Source organism: Sinocyclocheilus grahami, unplaced genomic scaffold (genome assembly GCF_001515645.1).
Source record: "Sinocyclocheilus grahami isolate Dianchi unplaced genomic scaffold, SAMN03320097.WGS_v1.1 scaffold613.1, whole genome shotgun sequence".
In the NCBI taxonomy this organism is placed as follows: domain Eukaryota; kingdom Metazoa; phylum Chordata; class Actinopteri; order Cypriniformes; family Cyprinidae; genus Sinocyclocheilus; species Sinocyclocheilus grahami.
In genome coordinates, this window is record NW_015505792.1 from 468,578 (window position 1) to 488,941 (window position 20,364).

The 20,364-nt window shown below is 44.0% G+C and overlaps 1 protein-coding gene across 1 annotated transcript in view; it reads right to left on the minus strand.

The window, feature by feature from the left end:
- LOC107557635 (centrosomal protein of 164 kDa) overlaps positions 1-20,364 on the minus strand; it is a 30,627-nt gene that overhangs the window by 6,588 nt on the left and 3,675 nt on the right. The window contains exons 3-25 of the mRNA XM_016241112.1: positions 19,444-19,555; positions 16,646-16,868; positions 15,926-16,036; positions 15,782-15,850; positions 15,565-15,579; positions 15,391-15,468; positions 11,447-11,548; positions 10,298-11,284; positions 9,445-9,498; positions 6,574-6,636; positions 6,395-6,462; positions 5,980-6,070; positions 5,552-5,901; positions 5,348-5,434; positions 4,638-4,821; positions 3,762-3,836; positions 3,011-3,133; positions 2,297-2,440; positions 1,867-1,950; positions 1,547-1,615; positions 1,204-1,400; positions 517-675; positions 184-361 (exon numbers count right to left, since the gene is read on the minus strand). Of these exons, the coding sequence (XP_016096598.1) occupies positions 184-361; positions 517-675; positions 1,204-1,400; positions 1,547-1,615; positions 1,867-1,950; positions 2,297-2,440; positions 3,011-3,133; positions 3,762-3,836; positions 4,638-4,821; positions 5,348-5,434; positions 5,552-5,901; positions 5,980-6,070; positions 6,395-6,462; positions 6,574-6,636; positions 9,445-9,498; positions 10,298-11,284; positions 11,447-11,548; positions 15,391-15,468; positions 15,565-15,579; positions 15,782-15,850; positions 15,926-16,036; positions 16,646-16,868; positions 19,444-19,555 (3,623 nt within the window). The remainder of the gene's footprint in view (positions 1-183; positions 362-516; positions 676-1,203; positions 1,401-1,546; positions 1,616-1,866; positions 1,951-2,296; positions 2,441-3,010; positions 3,134-3,761; positions 3,837-4,637; positions 4,822-5,347; positions 5,435-5,551; positions 5,902-5,979; positions 6,071-6,394; positions 6,463-6,573; positions 6,637-9,444; positions 9,499-10,297; positions 11,285-11,446; positions 11,549-15,390; positions 15,469-15,564; positions 15,580-15,781; positions 15,851-15,925; positions 16,037-16,645; positions 16,869-19,443; positions 19,556-20,364) is intronic.

A 20,364-nucleotide genomic window follows, 5' to 3' on the forward strand; every position in this document is an offset into this window, starting at 1 on the left:
CTCTCTCTCTCACACACACACACACACACACACCACTTCATTTCTGAGTCATTTGCTGGCATGCTCAGTGGGACTTCATTCAGTCTGTCCTGAACTTAATTGAATTAACTCTCAGACACACACACACACACACACACTAACTCACTCACACACACTCTCTCTCTCTCTCACACTCACACACACCTGCTGCAGGTTGTGGTAGAGCTGCTGCTGTGTTGAGCTCCCAGGCGTGGGGTCCTTCAGACTGCTGTGAGCTGCCCGCAGCGCTGCCTGTCTGTCAAACATGTGAGTGCTCTGCCGCTCCAGAAACTGACGAGCCCTGAAGAGAGACACGCTCTCATTCCACATGTACTGCCTCACTCTGAGAGAGAGAGAATAACACACAATAACACACACTCCAAACCCTGCTCCGCTGTCCTGCTGTAACTGAACCATCTCTGAAGACGCAAAGCACTGTTTGGAGTCTGTCTAACACATTGCCAGCTGCTTCCACCCCTGATTCACACAAACACTCACTCGTCTACGCTGGTGTCGCTGGCGTCTGACCGCAGCAGCGGAGCCTCCAGATCCTCCAAACGCAGACCGTTCTCTGTCTTTCTCTTGCTCTTCTTCTGCTCGTCCTCTGCTCCGTCCTGCTGCTGTTCTCGCTCCGCTCTGCTCCTCTGCTCCAGTTCACTGCACACACACACACACTTGTTTATACTACTTTGTGGGGTCCTAATGTCTCCACGAAGATGGTAAAAACAGAAATATACTAAGACAACATCTTAAAAATGATAATAAAGAATGTTTAATAGAATGTTAAAACTCACAACAGTATGGACCTAACCTACACCAACCCTAAACCTACCAGTCACAGAAACCTAACTTCATTTTAACATTTTTATATATATAAGAATGTTTAGAACATTTGTATGTAAGACTGTTAGATATAAGAACGTTGAAACATTTTTATATATACTGTAAATATATTCTGTGAAGGGGTAGCGGTCCCCACATGGGAAAAAAAATATTCAAAATAGTAAATGATGTTTATGTGAAAGTGTAAGAATGCAAACAGGTTTTCTGTAAGGGGTAGGTTTAGGGTTAGGGGATAGAAAATATCATTTGCTCAGTATAAAAGTAATAGAAGTCTATGAAAAGTCCCCACAATTCACAGAAACAAACGTGTGTGTGTGTGTGTTTGGTGATGATGAGTGTTACCTGACTCTGGAGGTCAGCTGCTCACATCGCTCCTGCAGAAGCGTGACTCTGGCCTCCAGCTCCCGTCGCTCCTCCATCATCCTGCTGTTCTCCTCTCTCTGTCGCTCTCGCTCCTGTCTCTCTCTCTGCAGATCTGCTCTCATCCTCTGCAGCTCCTCACGCAGCTCATCCCGCTCCTTCAGCAGCTGCGAGAGAGACTGCACACACACACACACACATCAGATACACACACACACACACACACAACACACACACACCAGACACACACACACACACATCAGATACACACACACACACACACACACATCAGATACACACACACACACCAGACACACACACACACCTGTAATCCTCTCTGAGCGTCCTCCTCTTCCTCACACAGCTGCTGTCTCCTCTTCCTCAGATCTGATGCCTGATGATGATCAATAAACAGCACTGTTAGTATTGAGGTAGAACTGTAATAAAACAATTAATCTGAAGTAAATGAGAAACTACAAATAAACTAATCAACAACTACTGTAAAAAAAACAAAAAAAACTACAACCAAACAATCTTTGAATGTGATGAAATAAAACTAAACTGAAATAATAACCAAAACCAGTGGAACTGAATAGCATACACATTAGAACGAAGAATTAAAATAAAGCACACAAAGTTTTGAACCTTTGACTGAAGTTCAGCCTCCTGAGTTTGAAGTTCTTTGGTTTGTATCTCCAGCTTCTCCATCCACTCCTGTAGAGTTGACTCCTACAGACACACACACACACACACACACACGCACGCGCACACACAAACACACAATATTACATTCCAGTCACAAGCAGTCTGTCTGTCCACATGAGGTCACAGCCAATCAGAAGAGTGTGTGGGCAAAGTCTGTAAGCACCGTCTGGATGAGTATATGATCAAATTAATACAAATTAAGCCTTTTTAAGGTGATTAAAAATACATTCTCTGATACAGTCTTTGTCAAGGGTGCACATGTTTAAAGTTTGGATGTGCTCATTTTATTTATTCTTCAGATCTGAGGTGAATGACCATGAACACACGCGCTGACAGTGTGCTGAGTGTGTGTGTGTGTGTCTGCGCTGCCCTTCTGAGAGTGTGTCCTGCGCATCTCCTGCAGCTGTGTGTCCAGTGTGTGCTGTAGTTTGTGTAGTTGTGTTGTGTGTTTAGAGATCACAGTGTCTCTCTCTTTCTGAAGAGAATCCAGCAGACGCTCCCGCTCCCTGCTCTCCTGTACACACACACGCACGCACAGTCACACACACACACACACACACACACACACACACAGGTTTGTTTTTGTGAAAAGTGGGGACTCTCCATAGGTGTAATGGTTTTTATACTGTACAGACCGTATATTCTATTGCCCTACACCAACCCTACCCCTAAACCTACCCCTCACAGGAGACTTTCTGCTATTTCAGATTTTCAATACACTCCATTCTGTGTGATTTATAAGCGTTTTGAAAAGTGGGGACATGGGGTAATGTCCTGAAAAGTCACCTTCTCCTTGTAATACCTGTCATACCTTTGTCATTATACACATTTATGTCCTCATTTGTCACACAAATGCGCACACAGTTACACACACACACACACACTCACTGCATGTGCGTGTATGTGCGTGCGAGCGTGTGTGTTTGACTGTGTGTGTGTGTGTGAGAGAGTGTTGTACCTGCTCCAGATGTGTGTGTGTGTGTGTGTGTGTGTGCGTGCGAGCGTGTGTGTTTGACTGTGTGTGTGTGTGTGTGTGAGAGAGAGTGTTGTACCTGCTCCAGATGTGTGTGTGTGTGTGTTGTACCTGGTCCAGGTGTGTCTCTCTCAGGTTCTGTAGCTCCTGTTGATGTTCCTCCTTCAGTTGTTCTAGTTTCCTCCTGTGATCTCTCTCAACCTCCTCCCGGACTTCCTGCAGCACATCTGTGAGCTAAACACACACACGAACACACTCCAGTCAGAGCTGCACAATATCAGGAATAAAATCCCAACACGGCTTCATGCAGTTATGAACTGGCAAAGGCTGTGATTTAATTCAATCACTGTCAGCACTGTGTGTTTCAGAGTGAAGCGTGTCTCTGTTCATGTATACGTCAGCAGCTCATGATATGCTGGTGTTCAGCGTCTCAGAGCGACTCGATTCAGTTACTGATCCACATGAGCTCCATCTGCATCTGCTCGGAGTTTGAGTGGCTTTAACATTCGTTTGGAAACGCAACACGTCAACCTTCTTCACAAATGTGTAATTAGAAGCGTTTATCAACAATAGAGCAGCTTTAAGGCTCTGTGAGGTTTTCCATCAGAATAAAAGTTGGCTGGCTTAGCATTTAAAAATGAATAAATTAAGATTATAAATAGTATAATTTTACAGTTTTACTGTAAAACAAAATAACCTAACACTAACCCCTAAATGAGTAAATTATTATTTTTCTTAAATACTTATTTTTTATTTTTCAGTGAAATATTGCAATAGTAATTTGTTATTTTGTTTAATATCTTTATTTATTGGTAATAATAATAATAATAATAATAATAATGTGTGTGTGTGTGTGCTGTACCTCTCTCTGGTACTCTGCTAAAGGCTGTTCTGGTCGTGTCCTCCTCAAATCCTTCTGTGTGTCACTCAGTTTAGCCTGACAAACACAACAGTGTTAAACACACACACTTATATACACACTTACTGCTCTCTCTCTCTCTCGCTCTCTCACACACACACACACACACACACTGTATTACCATTGGTGGATTCTCACACACACACACACACACACTGTATTACCATTGGTGGATTCTCACACACACACACACACACACTGTATTACCATTGGTGGATTCTCACACACACACACACACACACTGTATTACCATTGGTGGATTCTCACACACACACACACACACACTGTATTACCATTGGTGGATTCTCACACACACACACACACACACTGTATTACCATTGGTGGATTCTCACACACACACACACACACACTGTATTACCATTGGTGGATTCTCACACACACACACACACACACTGTATTACCATTGGTGGATTCTCACACACACACACACACACACTGTATTACCATTGGTGGATTCTCACACACACACACACACACACTGTATTACCATTGGTGGATTCTCACACACACACACACACACACTGTATTACCATTGGTGGATTCTCACACACACACACACACACACTGTATTACCATTGGTGGATTCTCACACACACACACACACACACTGTATTACCATTGGTGGATTCTCACACACACACACACACACACTGTATTACCATTGGTGGATTCTCACACACACACACACACACACTGTATTACCATTGGTGGATTCTCACACACACACACACACACACTGTATTACCATTGGTGCACTCTCACACACACACACACACACACACACTCTCATACACACACCTGTAGTCTGATGGAGGTCAGCTGCTCCTCCTTCTTCTCTTGTAGCCACCTCCTCTCAGCCCGGAGCTCCTCCTCTGACTCCTCCCTCAGGTGCTCAAGGTCCCGCCTCCTCAGAGTCTCCACCCTCTCTCGCTCCGCCTCCAGTTCTGAGCACAGCTCCTGCAGCTTCACCTCATTCTCAAGCCTGAACACACACAAGGGACGAGTGTGTGTGTGTGTGTGAATGCACCGATGGTGATACAGTGTGTGTGTGTGTGTGTGTGAATGCACCGATGGTGATACAGTGTGTGTGTGTGTGTGTGTGAATGCACCGATGGTGATACAGTGTGTGTGTGTGTGTGTGTGAATGCACCGATGGTGATACAGTGTGTGTGTGTGTGTGTGTGAATGCACCGATGGTGATACAGTGTGTGTGTGTGTGTGTGTGAATGCACCGATGGTGATACAGTGTGTGTGTGTGTGTGTGTGAATGCACCGATGGTGATACAGTGTGTGTGTGTGTGTGTGTGAATGCACCAATGGTAATACAGTGTGTGTGTGTGTGTGTGTGTGTGTGTGTGAGAGAATGCACCAATGGTAATACAGTGCGTGTGTGTGTGTGTGTGTGTGTGAAAATGCACCGATGGTGATACAGTGTGTGTGTGTGTGTGTGTGTGTGTGTAAATGCACCGATGGTGATAGACTGTGTGTGTGTGTGTGTGTGTGTGTACCTGAGCTGTTGTAGTTGTGTGTGCATGTCGTTGTTCAGTCGCTCCTCCTCGTCTCGTCTCTGTTTGAGCATCTGCTCCTTCAGGACCCTGAAACACACACATCATGTGACCTGTGTGACTGAGACGATGAGTTTATATCAGCATCATGACCATCAGTGCTGGTGCTTCTACAGCACATCTACCCACAATGCAGCAGTGACTGACCGGAGCAACTCAGCACTCTCCTCCTTCATTCGGCGCTCCTCGTCCTCCATCAGAGCCTCTCTGAGCAGCTGCAGTCTCCCCTGTGTCTCCTCCCTCAGTCTGCTCCTCTCCTCCTCCATCTGTCTCTCTGAGTCCTCCAGTCTCTTCCTCTCCTCTTCCTCACGCTTTCTCTTCTCCTCTTCCTCCCTCTCTACTCGTCCCTTCTTCTCCTCTTCCTCCCCCTCTACTCGTCTCTTCTCCTCTTCATCACGCTTTCTCTTCTCTTCCTCCCTCTCTACTCGTCTCTTCTTCGCCTCTTCCTCCCTCTCTACTCGTCTCTTCTTCTCCTCTTCCTCCCCCTCCACTCGTCTCTTCTCCTCTTCCTCACGCTTTCTCTTCTCCTCTTCCTCCCTCACTCGTCTCTTCTTCTCCTCTTCCTCCCTCTCTACTCGTCTCTTCTCCTCTTCCTCACGCTTTCTCTTCTCCTCTTCCTCCCTCTCTTCTTGTCTCTTCTTCTCTTCTTCATCACGCAACACATGCCTGATAAAAGTCACAAATCATCATTATTATCAATAATTAAAACTAAAACATTAAAAACACATAAAAAAAGTACTTTTCATTATGAATAAACTTTAAAAATAAAATAAATATGAACTGAAATAGTTACAAACTGCATATTTTGACTTGCCGTTCTGGGCTCCTTATGCTCAGAAATAATCATCGAATATGAGAGTTTGTGGTTTGAAGCTAAATACAATACTGCTTGTATTGTATCTACAATACTAAATACAATTCACTTATTGGACTGATCAGTGCTCCTGCTCATCCTTAACTTATACCATCATCATCATCATCATCACACACCTGTCTGCAGAGTCAGAGACATCCACACAGCTGTCCACATCTGCCTCGCCCTCGGCTTCCTTCCTGTCCTAAGAGACGCACACACACACACACACACATTTTTATATTCTCATCTCCACAGGTTTAAAGACTCATTTAGTCTCTCTCTGTGTGTGTGTGTGTGAGTGAGTGTGTGTTACCACTGCAGGTGACAGATCCAGCAGATCAAACACATTCTCTGAGAGTTTGGAGCGGAAACCAGCCTGAGGAAACACAAAAAGAATAAAAATAATGACACACACAACATATATACAGTATATATACAGCGGGTAAAATAAGTGTTGAACACGTCACCATTTTTCTCAGTAAATATATTTCTAAAGGTGCGGTTGACATGAGATTTTCACCAGATGTCGGTAACAACCCAAGTAATCCATACATACAAAGACAACAAAACAAATAAGTTCTGTGTAATAACGTGGAATGACACAGGGAACAAGTATTGAACTACTGAAGTTACCACTGCAGGTGACAGATCCACAAACACATTCTCTGAGAGTTTGGAGCGGAAACCAGCCTGAGGAAAAAGAAACACAAAAAGAATAAAAATAATGACACACACAACATATATACAGTATATATACAGCGGGTAAAATAAGTGTTGAACACGTCACCATTTTTCTCAGTAAATATATTTCTAAAGGTGCGGTTGACATGAGATTTTCACCAGATGTCGGTAACAACCCAAGTAATCCATACATACAAAGACAACAAAACAAATAAGTTCTGTGTAATAACGTGGAATGACACAGGGAACAAGTATTGAACTACTGAAAAGTTTTTAATACTTCGTACAAAAGGCTTTGTTGTTAGTGACAGCTGTCTGGAGAAACTAGTGGCATGCATTGCTCAGGTATGAGTTTGGCTCATTCTCCCACACAAACAGTCTTCAAATCTTCAAGCTTCTGTCAGCAGTTATACCGTGCTCGTAGCGTGTGCTCTTCAATCACACGCACAAATACAGCAGTGCGCGCTGTAGCCTGTATCATTTCATATTAAAGCGCTAATGAAACCACGAGCATGCGTGTCAGATCTTAAAGTAATAGCAGCCAAATAACCTAATAACCAGCTGCTGTGATGTCTGTTAATCAAAGAACAAAAAAAAAAAAAAAAAAAAGAGGAAAATCAATCACTTTTGTAGTTTTAAGGATTCATCTATATTTAATTTAGAATTTAGTGTTTGATAACTTCATACAATTTCTGTATATTTCCAACGTGCTGAAGGGCACAGGTAGCTAAATATGATATTTGAGATGGTTTTAAGTTCACTTAAATTAGAAGTGGTTATATTGAAGCTCTCAGTTATACTGTAATGTTGAATGGCTATAATCAATGGTTAAATATTGGGGAAAAAATAACAATTTCTTCGAGACATCAGTAGTATTGGTATCAGTGATACTGGCCTTCAGTCATAAAAAATGACACTAAAATTATATTTTATGTACAGGTGCATCTCAATAAATTAGAATGTCGTGGAAAAGTTAATTTATTTAAGTAATTCAACTCAAATTGTGAAACTTGTGTATTAAATAAATTCAGTGCACACAGACTGAAGTAGTTTAAGTCTTTGGTTCTTTTAATTGTGATGATTTTGGCTCACATTTAACAAAAACCCACCAATTCACTATCTCAACAAATTAGAATACTTCATAAGACCAATAAAAAAAATATATGCTAATGTTTTAAAAGACGTCTCTTCTGCTCAGCAAGGCTGCCTTTATTTGTACAGTAAAAAATGCATGCCCAATTCAAGAAGGGGGTCTTAAAAATGGCCTAAAAATATTATTTTACTAACTTATTCATTGTAAAGGTGACATATCATGAAAATCTGACTTTTCCAGGTGTTAAGTGCTATAATCAGGTCCCCAGTGCATCTACCAACCAAGCAAACATGAGAAAGATGAACCCAGTAACTTTGTTTTGGGAAGCCTTTTTCTGCAAGCGTCTGAGAAAACCAGCGCGTCTGATTTCGCTCTCTTGGTGACGAGGCAAAGGCATCTCATTATAATATTACCACCCTTTCATTTCTTATGGCTTCGGCCAAGAATTTTCATTTCGGTGTATCCCTAATATATATATATATATATATGTATATCACACACATTTTTGATACATTTTTTATTAAGTGTTACAGAAAATAGTTATACAGACATACATAAATAGGAATAAAGTGCAACACACTAAATTTTCCTCATTTTAAATGCCATCCCAACCACCCACAGCGACCATCAAAAATCCTTTTCCACTCCCTCTGAATCACATTTTTTAAAATCAATTGACAGCACTAATATACAGTGGGTACAGGAAGTATTCAGACCCCCTTAAATTTTTCACTCTTTGTTATATTGCAGCCATTTGCTAAAATCATTTAAGTTAATTTTCTTTCCTCATTAACGTACACACAGCACCCCATATTGACAGAAAAACACAGAATTTTTGACATTTTTGCAGATTTAATAAAAAAGAAAAACTGAAATATCACATGGTCCTAAGTATTCAGACCCTTTGCTCAGTATTTAGTAGAAGTGTCTCTGAGCTCTTCAGGCAGTTCCTTTGACCTCATGATTCTCATTTGCTCTGACATGCACTGTGAGCTGTAAGGTCTTATATAGACAGGTGTGTGGCTTTCCTAATCAAGTCCAATCAGTATAATCAAACACAGCTGGACTCAAATGAAGGTGTAGAACCATCTCAAGGATGATCAGAAGAAATGGACAGCACCTGAGTTAAATATATGAGTGTCACAGCAAAGGGTCTGAATACTTAGGACCATGTGATATTTCAGTTTTTCTTTTTTAATAAATCTGCAAAAATGTCAACAATTCTGTGTTTTTCTGTCAATATGGGGTGCTGTGTGTACATTGAGGAAAAAAAATTTACTTAAATGATTTTAGCAAATGGCTGCAATATAACAAAGAGTGAAAAATGTAAGGGGGTCTGAATACTTTCCGTACCCACTGTATATATATGTATGTATGTGTGTGTGTGTGTGTCTGTTGATGAGGTCATACCTGCACATTATCAGCGGATGAGTGCGACGCTGCTGCTTCACCGTCCTCAGACTCCTGTCACAGAACAGGACACAACATCAGACACACGTACATCAGCTCACACACACAGATAACACACACAGCAGTATGAGGAGAGGATGCTGGGAGATTCAGCTCTGCTGCAGAGAGGAGCTCTGACTGGCTTAAACTAGTCAGTCATCTAATTTCTTTCTTCAAGACTGCTCATTACATAAAAGGCTAAATTGGTCTGATTAGCTCTTGACTAACGGCTAGACTAGTTCTTAAAGTATTTGCACACCGAGTCCGAAAATATAGTCTGAAATTTTCGCACGTTAAAAAATAAATACGACGTCATGTTGTGTCAATCACGTTTACACACTGCCTCTGAAACTTTCGTCCTTCATAAAAAGAAATTCGGATAAGGTTCGATTTTCTGCGTTTTCGCATCTGTAGCAAGAATTTTGATAGGAAAGGATGATGGATACAAAAAAATGCATACAAAAATTTCGGACTCAGTGTGCAAGGACCTTAAGTAACTGTTTATGCAGCGGATCTGATCCTGCACAACGACTGTTCCTGATAGGTGCTCTTGATGTCACATGACTGTGCTGAGACACACCTCCTCTCTGCAGTGACACACACCGACACACAAACACTAAACGAACGAATCACTGAACGAACGAATCACTGAATCAGAGGTTCCAGAGGTGATTCACGCATCCCCAAACAATCACAGACTCCAGTGCTGCATGTGTTGTGTGGGACGGAGTGAAGCACCTAAACACAGGCGGGAGGGGCGGAGCATATGGGGTGGGCGGGGCTTGGCGAACAGGGGCGGGGCACTCAGTCCTACCTCACTGGACACTGGATTCCACTGAGGCACAAACTTCCCTGCTTTAACGCGAGTTACTTGAAGGCGAGAGCTGTTACTCTGAAAGCCGTCGCTCTGAGCCTCCGAGACGAGTCCTTCAGTCTCTCTCTGCTCTTCCTCACGTTTATCCTCCTCTGCCTCACTCTCTTTCTCCTCCTCCTCAGAGGAAACACTTCTGACGGCCTCTGCTTCTCCGTTGTGTGTGTCAGCCTGTTCTTCTCTTTCAATCATCTCTTCTTCCATGTTTCCATCATCTTTGCTTTCTGTCGGATCTCCTCCTCCTGTTCTCTCCTCCATCGCGTTCTTCTCCTCCTCCTCAGGACTCTTGAATCTCTCGATCTGTTCATCACACTCCTCACTCTCTGTGTTGTGCATCTCTTCATCTCTGATCCGTCCGTTCTCTTCTACGCTTCCTTTCCTTTCTTCTTCTTCTGTTGTCTCCTTCTCTTCAGGACTCTTAAATCTCTCAATCGGTTCATCAACTTCATCAATCTCTTCTTGTCTGTGTTTTTGGTTCTCCGTCTCTTCGTCTCTGTTCTCTTCTTCCATGTTTCCATCATCTTTACCCTCAGTCTGATCTCTCTCGTCTTCTTTTTTCTCCTCTATCACGTTCCTCTCCTCCTCCTCAGGACTGTTGAATCTCTCGATCTGTTCATCGACCTCCTCGCTCTCTCTGTTCTCGGTCTCTTCGTCTCTGATCTGTCCATTCTCATCTTCTCGGTTTTCTTCATCTTTTCTCTCTTCTTCAGTTCTCGCCTCCGTCCGGTCCTTCTGTTTCTCCTCAGGACTGCTGGATCTCTCAATCTGCTCTTCGATCTCCTCATCGTTCTCGGTCTCTTCATCTCTGATCGGTGCGTTCTCCTCTTCGCTCATCTGTTCGTCTTCCTCTCGGCCGCTGGACGCCGCAGCATCCGGGGTCAGAGGTCGTGAAGCTGCTGTGGAACGGAGGTGACGTCCACACAGCGAGTCCTTACAGTGGAGGGATGCAGTTAGAGACAGACGGACAGACAGACAGACAGCTGTGAGGTCACATGCAAATCCCTCAAACAAACAGGCATATTATTAACAAAGACACACAGAAAAGCTGCAGAGAGGAGCAAAAGAGAGACAGACAGAGAGACAGACAGGTACCTCTGAAGGCGCCTCTGGACTGTGATCCCTCGACAGGGCCAAATCCTGTAGTTCAGGTTCTGTTCTTTCTTCAGGAGGAACCGTCACACTGACCTCACTGTCCTGAAACACACACACACTCGCAGTCAAAGCTGCGGACACACCAAGTGGCAACCTCCCGCTCTCTCTTATGAAGCCAACATGAAAGTGACTTAAACTGTAATTCGTCAACTGGCCGCTAGAGGCTGGCTGCAAAAGGGAGTCAGTCCCATAGACTCCTCATGTTAAAATGCCCAACTTTACAGCAGAAAAAAACATGTTTACAGCCTGGTTCAAAAAATAATTTTGGTCTATATAGCTAATTTTGCCCTTCATGACAACTGTGAGGGGGTGAATTGTTTTATAACTCATCCGTTTAAATTATATTAAGCCTTAAAGTTCTGCATAATTAAGGGCGTGGCCTCTTGAGTGACAGGTGGATTGCCGCTGCTGTCACCGCCGTCGAGCTAGGTGGGCGTGGTTTCAGCAACCAGCTCCCGCCTCTTTGCCCATTTTCGATTATCCGGAAGTGATGCACAGTTACGCGACGGCCGGCTCCACCCACTTTAGGCTTCAGAAACGCTCTTCGGAAAACTACGGGTGACGTCACGGACACTACGTCCATGTTTTTATACAGTCTATGGGACACACTGACTGAAGCAGTGTCCGAAACCGCTCCCTATCCCCTATATGGTGCACTCTATCAGGTGTCGGCCCTTTTGTAGAGCTGTCTGAATTCTGAGCGAACGCAGCGGCGGAGCCTGGATGTTTTCATAGGCGTGGCCAGCAACCAGTCTGGGGTGGCACAGAAATCTTCATTATTTCAATATAAACATTAGGGCTGCCCCCTAATAGTTCATTAACCGTTAGTCGACCATGATTTTATTAGTTGCAGAATTTAAAAAAAATAAAAATCCACATTGGCGAATTCACGCAGATCGTTAGCAGCTGGACTATGTGGTAATACAGTACATCGAGCAGGACATCCAAACGCTCGCCTATCATTCATCAACCTCAAATATAGCTTATCATCTGAAATATGTTAGTAGCAGCATCTTTACATGGCCGCTCAATCTAATGTTAACCTAATCTTAACCTACTCTGTCGTCTTTGCTCATACAGATAAGAGTAATAGATGTTTCGAATCAGTAAAGACTCTACGTTTATTTGTGTGCACTCACAATAACAACAAAACATTGAGCTTTTGTAAAATAATGAAAGCAACAGGATGCACTTTCTGCCGTCTCGGTCTCCGTGAACTTGAGCGCGAAACTCTGTGTGAACCTTCTTTACAGACATGAAAAATATATCTAGAGAGCGAAATGTCTACTTTCAAATAATCCAATTCAAGTGGAAAACAAATATTCTCAGATGATGTAATCCGTATGAAACATGAAGACAGGCGCATCACTACTGCGGAGATGACGAGTCTTGACTTCATCTCTTAAACCGGGAACAAAGAAAGCACTAGTTTAGCAATAAATTATTAAACTGTTAATGCAGACTCCTTACTGTTTTTCCTGACACGTTCATAATTATTACTTCTGCGGTGTGCCGTGGCAAGCTTTGCGTGTGTGCTTGAGTGCTTATTATATGTAGGCTATTAAAGGCTCATTATAATGATTTAAATGGTTTATTAATAAACATGCGATTAGTCGACTAATGCTTCAAACGAATGACTACTAGTCGACCAGAAAAATCTTCAGCCCAAATAAAAATGTGTTTGACTATAAAGTACTAGACTGTCTTAGTGCCTAAAACACAACTGAATACAATACATTTCTACTTAATTGTAATTTGTGACAATTTGTAACAATTTGTGTATTATTCCTGACCTCCAGGTATTTTAATAAAGGGGCTCACTATAGCTTTATTACTCAAAACCCCCAAAAGCCTGTTCTCCAACATTGCATATTCATGGATGAGACATGCAGATAGTGATAAGAATGTGAAAAAGGCCAGAAGTCAGCAGTTATTTTATGCATTTAAATGGTTTCATTATCGTTTTTACTTTACAAATTAACGGGAAAAAAATATGCGCATATTTTCTAGCATAAGTGCACTGTGCTCACATTTACTCGTGCATTAAATTACAAATAAAAATATACATAGCAGCTTGCGCCTTATATTATGATCTCGAATTGCAGAATATATTTTAGTACATGCATTTGAGAGACGTTCTATAATGTGATGCATATATACATACATGAATGCAGCAACTGACACTTTATGCTCTACTTTAACCTCTTGTCTAGATGATATTTGTCCTCTCTCCTCCAGGCCAGCACGGGCTGCCCCCTCGAACTCCTGGTCTGGAACGATCTTCCCACCGCTATCCAGAACGCTGAATCCCTGACAATTTTCAAGCGACAGCTGAAAACTCATCTCTTTCGAAGCTACTTGACTTCATCATAAAAAAAATTAAAAATAAAAAAAAAACTCTTTATTTATTCCTTCTCTTTCTAGCTTGTACTTATTTGAACAATGTCTAAGAACTTGGTATTACAACCACTTCTTGTGTCTGTTTGCCTCTCTTAAGAAGAATCGCTTTATGTATCCCCCAATTGTAAGTCGCTTTGGATAAAAGCGTCTGCTAAATGACTAAATGTAAATGTAAATGTAAATACATGCATGCACAGTTTGCAGCTTTAATAGCCTTTTTGGTAATTTCATAACTTAACTGATGACAATTACAACTACATTGTATGCTCATAGTTTCTTGTGCGCTGTATTTATGATGAAGCGATATAGAGCGTGCTCCTCATATTCGCGTAAAGTTGAAGAGTGTGTGCCATGAGCACAGTAAGATGGCTGACAGGACAGGAAAGTTTGTTTTACTGACAAACTAAACCGACGAGCTGGAAGAGAGAGAGCGGGAGCGAGCGAGCGAGTTTGAATGAGAGATGACGTTTACATCTTTCTTATTTCTGCTTTAACGTTTATTTCATGGATTATTAATATTAAAACATTATGTAGGCATCAACACACACAGAACGAATATTTATCACATTTGAGGGACATCTATCAGCGTTGCACTCGCGTCTCGCACAAGAGCTGCATGTTTAGAAAGCCATGCAAAATTAATGTAAGTTCAACTTTTAAAAAAACATATCTCGAGACTTTATGGCGGTTTTTCCCATCCCACTGTATCTCATGTTTTTAAATTTAAAAAGTCATTTTTTTCAAATGGGTTTAAGTCCTTCATTTTAAACTATACAAACATGATGCTGTTTTGTTTCTAATTGTTTAAGCAACTTAATTTATGAACATTATATGTGTCCCTGCAGCACAAAAGCAGTGTTAAGTCGCTGGGGGATATTTGTAGCAATAGCCAACAATACATTGTATGGGTCACAATTATACATTTCTCTTTTATGCCAAAAATCATTAGGATATTAAGTAAAGATCATGTTCCATGAAGATATTTTGTAAATGTCCTACTGTAAATATATCAAAACTTAATGTTTGATTAGTAATATGCATTGCTAAGAACTTCATTTGAACAACTTTAAAGACGATTTTCTCAATATTTAGATTTTTTTGCACCCTCAGATTCCAGATTTTCTAATAGTTGCATCTCTATCCTAACAAACAATTTAATTTTAAAAATGTGACCCTTATAACTGGTTTTGTGGTCCATGGTCACATTTGAAACATTATGCACCTTTTTCAAAGATAGTCTTGTTATTTTATTGCTTTGAAGAAACATATTTTGCTCGATGCGCCCTCTAGTGGCCTCAGGAGAGAAGCCAAAAGCTTTTTTCCCCCCTAACTGAAAATATACCTTTTAAATTCAAATATAATTCGAATATTGATAATATTTAAGTACAAGATTCAAATGTAGTTTTTCAGCCATTCTGACAGCCCTGCAGTGCTATGGAGTAGAGTCAGACTGATGTGCATTCATGTGCTGTGTTTGTGTTCACCTCGTACTGCAGCCCTGATCCCAGAGCATCCAGATCCAGATGGAGGTTCTGCAGGAGTCCGGCTGAATCCCGCGGCCTCTAAACACACACACACACACACACACACACAGATCTGATTCAGCGTTCAGTGGGACTCAGGCAGTGTGTGTGTGTGTGTGTGTGTTTCAGACTCACCTCTTCCTCAGAGACCTCCTCGTCTTCATCAGTGCTCCTCTCCTCTTGAACGCTCCTGGAAGCAGCAGAGCTCGACACGCCAGCCTGATGCACAGAATCCAATTCAAAACCCAAAACACAGGTCACACTCACAACTCCAATACATTTGTGCTGTTTTACCCCGAGAGACGTTTTGAGCGGCTGGAGTCCAGACGAGGCACCCAGAGATCTCAGAGACCTCCTCGTCTTCATCAGCGCTCCTCTCCTCTTGAACGCTCCTGGAAGCAGCAGAGCTCGACACGCCAGCCTGATGCACAGAATCCAATTCAAAACCCAAAACACAGGTCACACTCACAACTCCAATACATTTGTGCTGTTTTACCCCGAGAGACGTTTTGAGCGGCTGGAGTCCAGACGAGGCACCCAGAGATCCTCTGAGAGGAGCGACAGGAGCCTCAGACAGACCGCGGAGAGGAGCGAGAGGAGCCAACAGCTGCAGACAGAGACAGAGATCACACAGATCATCACCTGCTATTCAAAACATTTTTTGTCTCTTCTGCTCACCAAGGCTGCATTTATTTGACTGAAATACAGTAAAAATGCTGAAACATTATTAAAATTTAAAGCAGCTGTTTTCTGTGTGAATATGTGTTAAACTGTAATGTATTTCTGTGATGTGCAGCTGTATTTTCAGCATCATTCCTCCAGTCTTCAGTGTCACATGATCTTCAGAAATCAGTATAATATGCTGATCTGCTGCTCGAGAAACATTTTCTATGTTGAAAACATTTTTTTGGAAACCACGATACATTACTGTTCAAAAGTTTAGGGTCAAAAAATTTAATTTTTATTAATCAAGGATGCATTAAATTGATCAAAAGTGCCAGTAAAGACATTTATCAAATGTATAATATACGACTGAAAATACAGCTGCGCATCACAGGAATAAATTACAGTTTAACAGATATTCACATAGAAAACAGCTGTTTTAGATTGTAATAATATTTCACTGTTTTTACTGTATTGTGATCAAATAAACACAGCTCTGCTGAGCAGAAGAGGCTTCTGAACGCTGCTGAATGTTCCTGTAAGATGTTCTCACCCCTGGAACTCTGACTTCCTGTGTTTTTTTCTTCTTGTCTTTCTTGTCCTTCTTCTTCTTCTTCTCCTTGTCTCTCTTCACGGCGGTCGGAGCAGCTCTAGCGTGCTGGTTGCGCTCGCGCTCCTGCTCCACCAGCTGGCGGTAGTGTTCATCACACGGATGATCCCAGGTGGACTGACCCGAGGAGAAGTTGAAGTAGTACACCTCACCGGTGACGTCCTGACTGAACACACACACACAGAGAGTCACTTCCTGTCTCCACATAAACGTGTGTGTACGTGCGTGAGAGTGAGTGTGTGTGTGTGTGTGTGCGTTTTTGTGACAAATGAGGACAAAATTTGTATAATGACAAAGGTATGACATAGGTATTACAAGGAGAAGGTGACTTTTCAGGACATTACCCCATGTCCCCACTTTTCAAAACGCTTATAAATCGTTTATTGAAAATCTGAAATAGCACAAAGTTTCCTGTGAGGGGTAGGTTTAGGGGTAGGGTTGGTGTAGGGCAATAGAATATACGGTCTGTACAGTATAAAAACCATTATGCCTATGGAGAGTCCCCACTTTTCACAAAAACAAACCTGTGTGTGTGTGTGTGTGTGTGTGAGTGAGTGAGTGAGAGCGTGCATGCATGCGTGAGTGTGTGATTGTGTGTGAGTGTGCGAGTGACTGAGCGAGTGAGCGTGAGTGTGAGTGAGTGTGCGATTGTGTGTGAGTGAGTGAGCGAGTGTGTGAGTGTGCGAGTGAGTGACCATGTGTGTGAGTGAGTGAGCGAGTGAGCGTGAGTGTGATTGAGTGTGCGATTGTGTGTGAGTGAGTGAGCGAGTGTGTGAGTGTGCGTGTTAGCGAGTGAGTGTGCGTGTGTGCGTGCGCGTGCGAGTGAGTGTGCGTGCGAGGGAGTGTGCGTGCGAGGGAGTGTGCGTGCGAGTGAGTGTGCGAGTGCGTGCGAGTGAGTGTGCGTGCGGGGGTGCTAGTGAGTGAGTGAGTGAGTGAGTGCGTGTTTGAGTGTGAGTGTGCGTTCGTGCGAGTGAGTGAGCGCGTGCGAGTGAGTGTGCATGCGTGCGTGCGAGTGAGTGTGCGTAACAAACCTGTGTGTGTGTGTGTGTGTGTGAGTGAGTGAGTGAGAGCGTGCATGCATGCGTGAGTGTGTGATTGTGTGTGAGTGTGCGAGTGACTGAGCGAGTGAGCGTGAGTGTGAGTGAGTGTGCGATTGTGTGTGAGTGAGTGAGCGAGTGTGTGAGTGTGCGAGTGACTGAGCGAGTGAGCGTGAGTGTGAGTGAGTGTGCGATTGTGTGTGCGTGCGTGCGAGTGAGAGTGAGTGAGTGAGCGCGTGCGAGTGAGTGAGCGCGTGCGAGTGAGTGAGCGCGTGCGAGTGAGTGAGCGCGTGCGAGTGAGTGAGCGCGTGCGAGTGAGTGAGCGCGTGCGAGTGAGTGAGCGCGTGCGAGTGAGTGAGCGCGTGCGAGTGAGTGAGCGCGTGCGAGTGAGTGAGCGCGTGCGAGTGAGTGAGCGCGTGCGAGTGAGTGAGCGCGTGCGAGTGAGTGAGCGCGTGCGAGTGAGTGAGCGCGTGCGAGTGAGTGAGCGCGTGCGAGTGAGTGAGCGCGTGCGAGTGAGTGAGCGCGTGCGAGTGAGTGAGCGCGTGCGAGTGAGTGAGCGCGTGCGAGTGAGTGAGCGCGTGCGAGTGAGTGAGCGCGTGCGAGTGAGTGAGCGCGTGCGAGTGAGTGAGCGCGTGCGAGTGAGTGAGCGCGTGCGAGTGAGTGAGCGCGTGCGAGTGAGTGTGCGTGCGTGAGAGTGAGTGTGCGTTCGTGCGAGTGAGTGAGCGCGTGCGAGTGAGTGTGCATGCGTGCGTGCGAGTGTGTGAGCGTGCGTGAGAGTGAGTGTGCGTGCGTGTGCGAGTGAGTGAGCGTGCGTGTGCGAGTGAGTGTGTGCGTGCGAGTGTGCGAGTTAGCGTGCGTGCGTGCGTGTGAGTGTGCGTGCGAGTGAGTGTGCGTGCGTGCGTGCGTGCGAGTGTGCGTGCGAGTGAGTGTGCGTGCGTGCGAATGAGTGAGTGAGCGCGTGCGAGTGAGTGCGCGTGCGAGAGTGAGTGTGCGTGCGTGCGAGTGAGTGTGCGTGCGAATGAGTGAGTGAGCGCGTGCGAGTGTGCGTGTGCGAGTGAGTGAGTGAGCGAGCGTGCGCGAGTGAGTGCGTGTGTGAGAGTGCGTGTGTGCAAGTGAGTGAGTGCGTGTGTGAGAGTGAGTGTGCGTGTGTGCGAGTGAGTGTGCGAGTGAGTGTGCGTGCGAGTGAGTGTGCGTGCGAGCGAGTGTGCGTGCGAGTGAGTGAGCGAGTGCGTGCGAGTGTGCGTGCGTGCGAGTGTGCGTGCGAGTGTGCGCGAGATGCGTGTGCGAGTGAGTGTGAGTGCGTGTGTGAGAGTGCGTGCGTGCAAGTGAGTGAGTGAGTGAGTGCGTGCGTGCTAGTGAGTGAGTGAGTGAGTGAGTGCGTGTTTGAGTGTGAGTGTGCGTTCGTGCGAGTGAGTGAGCGCGTGCGAGTGAGTGTGCGTGCGTGCGCGAGTGAGTGCGTGAGAGTGAGTGTGCGTGCGTGCGTGTGCGAGTGAGCGTGCGTGTGAGTGAGTGAGTGTGTGTGCGTGCGAGTGTGCGTGCGTGCGTGTGCACGTGCGAGTGCGCGTGCGAGTGAGTGTGCGTGCGAGTGAGTGTGCGAGCGAGCGAGCGTGCGTGCGAGCGAGCGAGTGTGCGTGCGTGCGAGTGTGCGTGCGCGCGCGAGTGAGTGTGCGTGTGTGAGTGAGTGTGCGTGCGTGCGTGTGTTACCATGGTTTCCACTCGGCTGGAAGCGGCGCCACCATCCCCTCTCTGGCCAGCCACAGCAGTTCGGGCTCACGCTCCGGGTCGATACCGATCTCGATGGCGTACTCGTGGATCTCTGACACACACACACACACACACACACACAAACGGGCCGTCAGCACCTCACTCCAAACCTCTATGACTGACTTTCTTCAGTGAAACTCAGAAGACATTGTGAAGAACGTTGAGCACCAAACAACAACATTGGACCCATTAAATGGCTATTATATTGACTATCATTACATGAACAAAACCATTTCTCACAATATCTGCTTTTGTCTTCACTCATACAGGTTCAGAACATCATGAGTAACTGAAGACAGAATGATCATCTTTAAAGTGAAATTCATCAAAACATTCAGTCATTTCAGTACGAATGTATTTTTCATAAACATGTGCGCGTCACATTTCAAAATAAAAAGAAACTATACTTTACATAAAGTCAGTTGTAGGACACTAATGACATTATTTTAATGACAGTTATTCATGACAAATTCTAAGTACTGCAATAAGACAAAAATAATACATTATTTGAATTGTGAAGTATTTATAAGTCATAGTATTATTTGTTGTATTTATTTTGCTGTTCAAGACCAGTATTAATCTGGTATCACTGAGATACTACAATAGTTTTTATTTTTATAGTTTCCATTTGCATTTTATGTTTTGTTATTTTTTTGCATTTTTGTGAGTTGTTTTATTAAATCTCTAAATAGTTTTTAAAAAGTTTTATTTCAGTTTTGGTTGTAGTTATTTTAGTACATCACAGTTGTGGATGGTGTTCATGAAGACATGAGGGTCACAGCGTGTGTGTGTGTCTGTGTCTGTGTGTCTGTCTGTGTGTGTGTGTGTGTGTGTGTGTCTGTGTCTGTGTGTCTGTCTGTG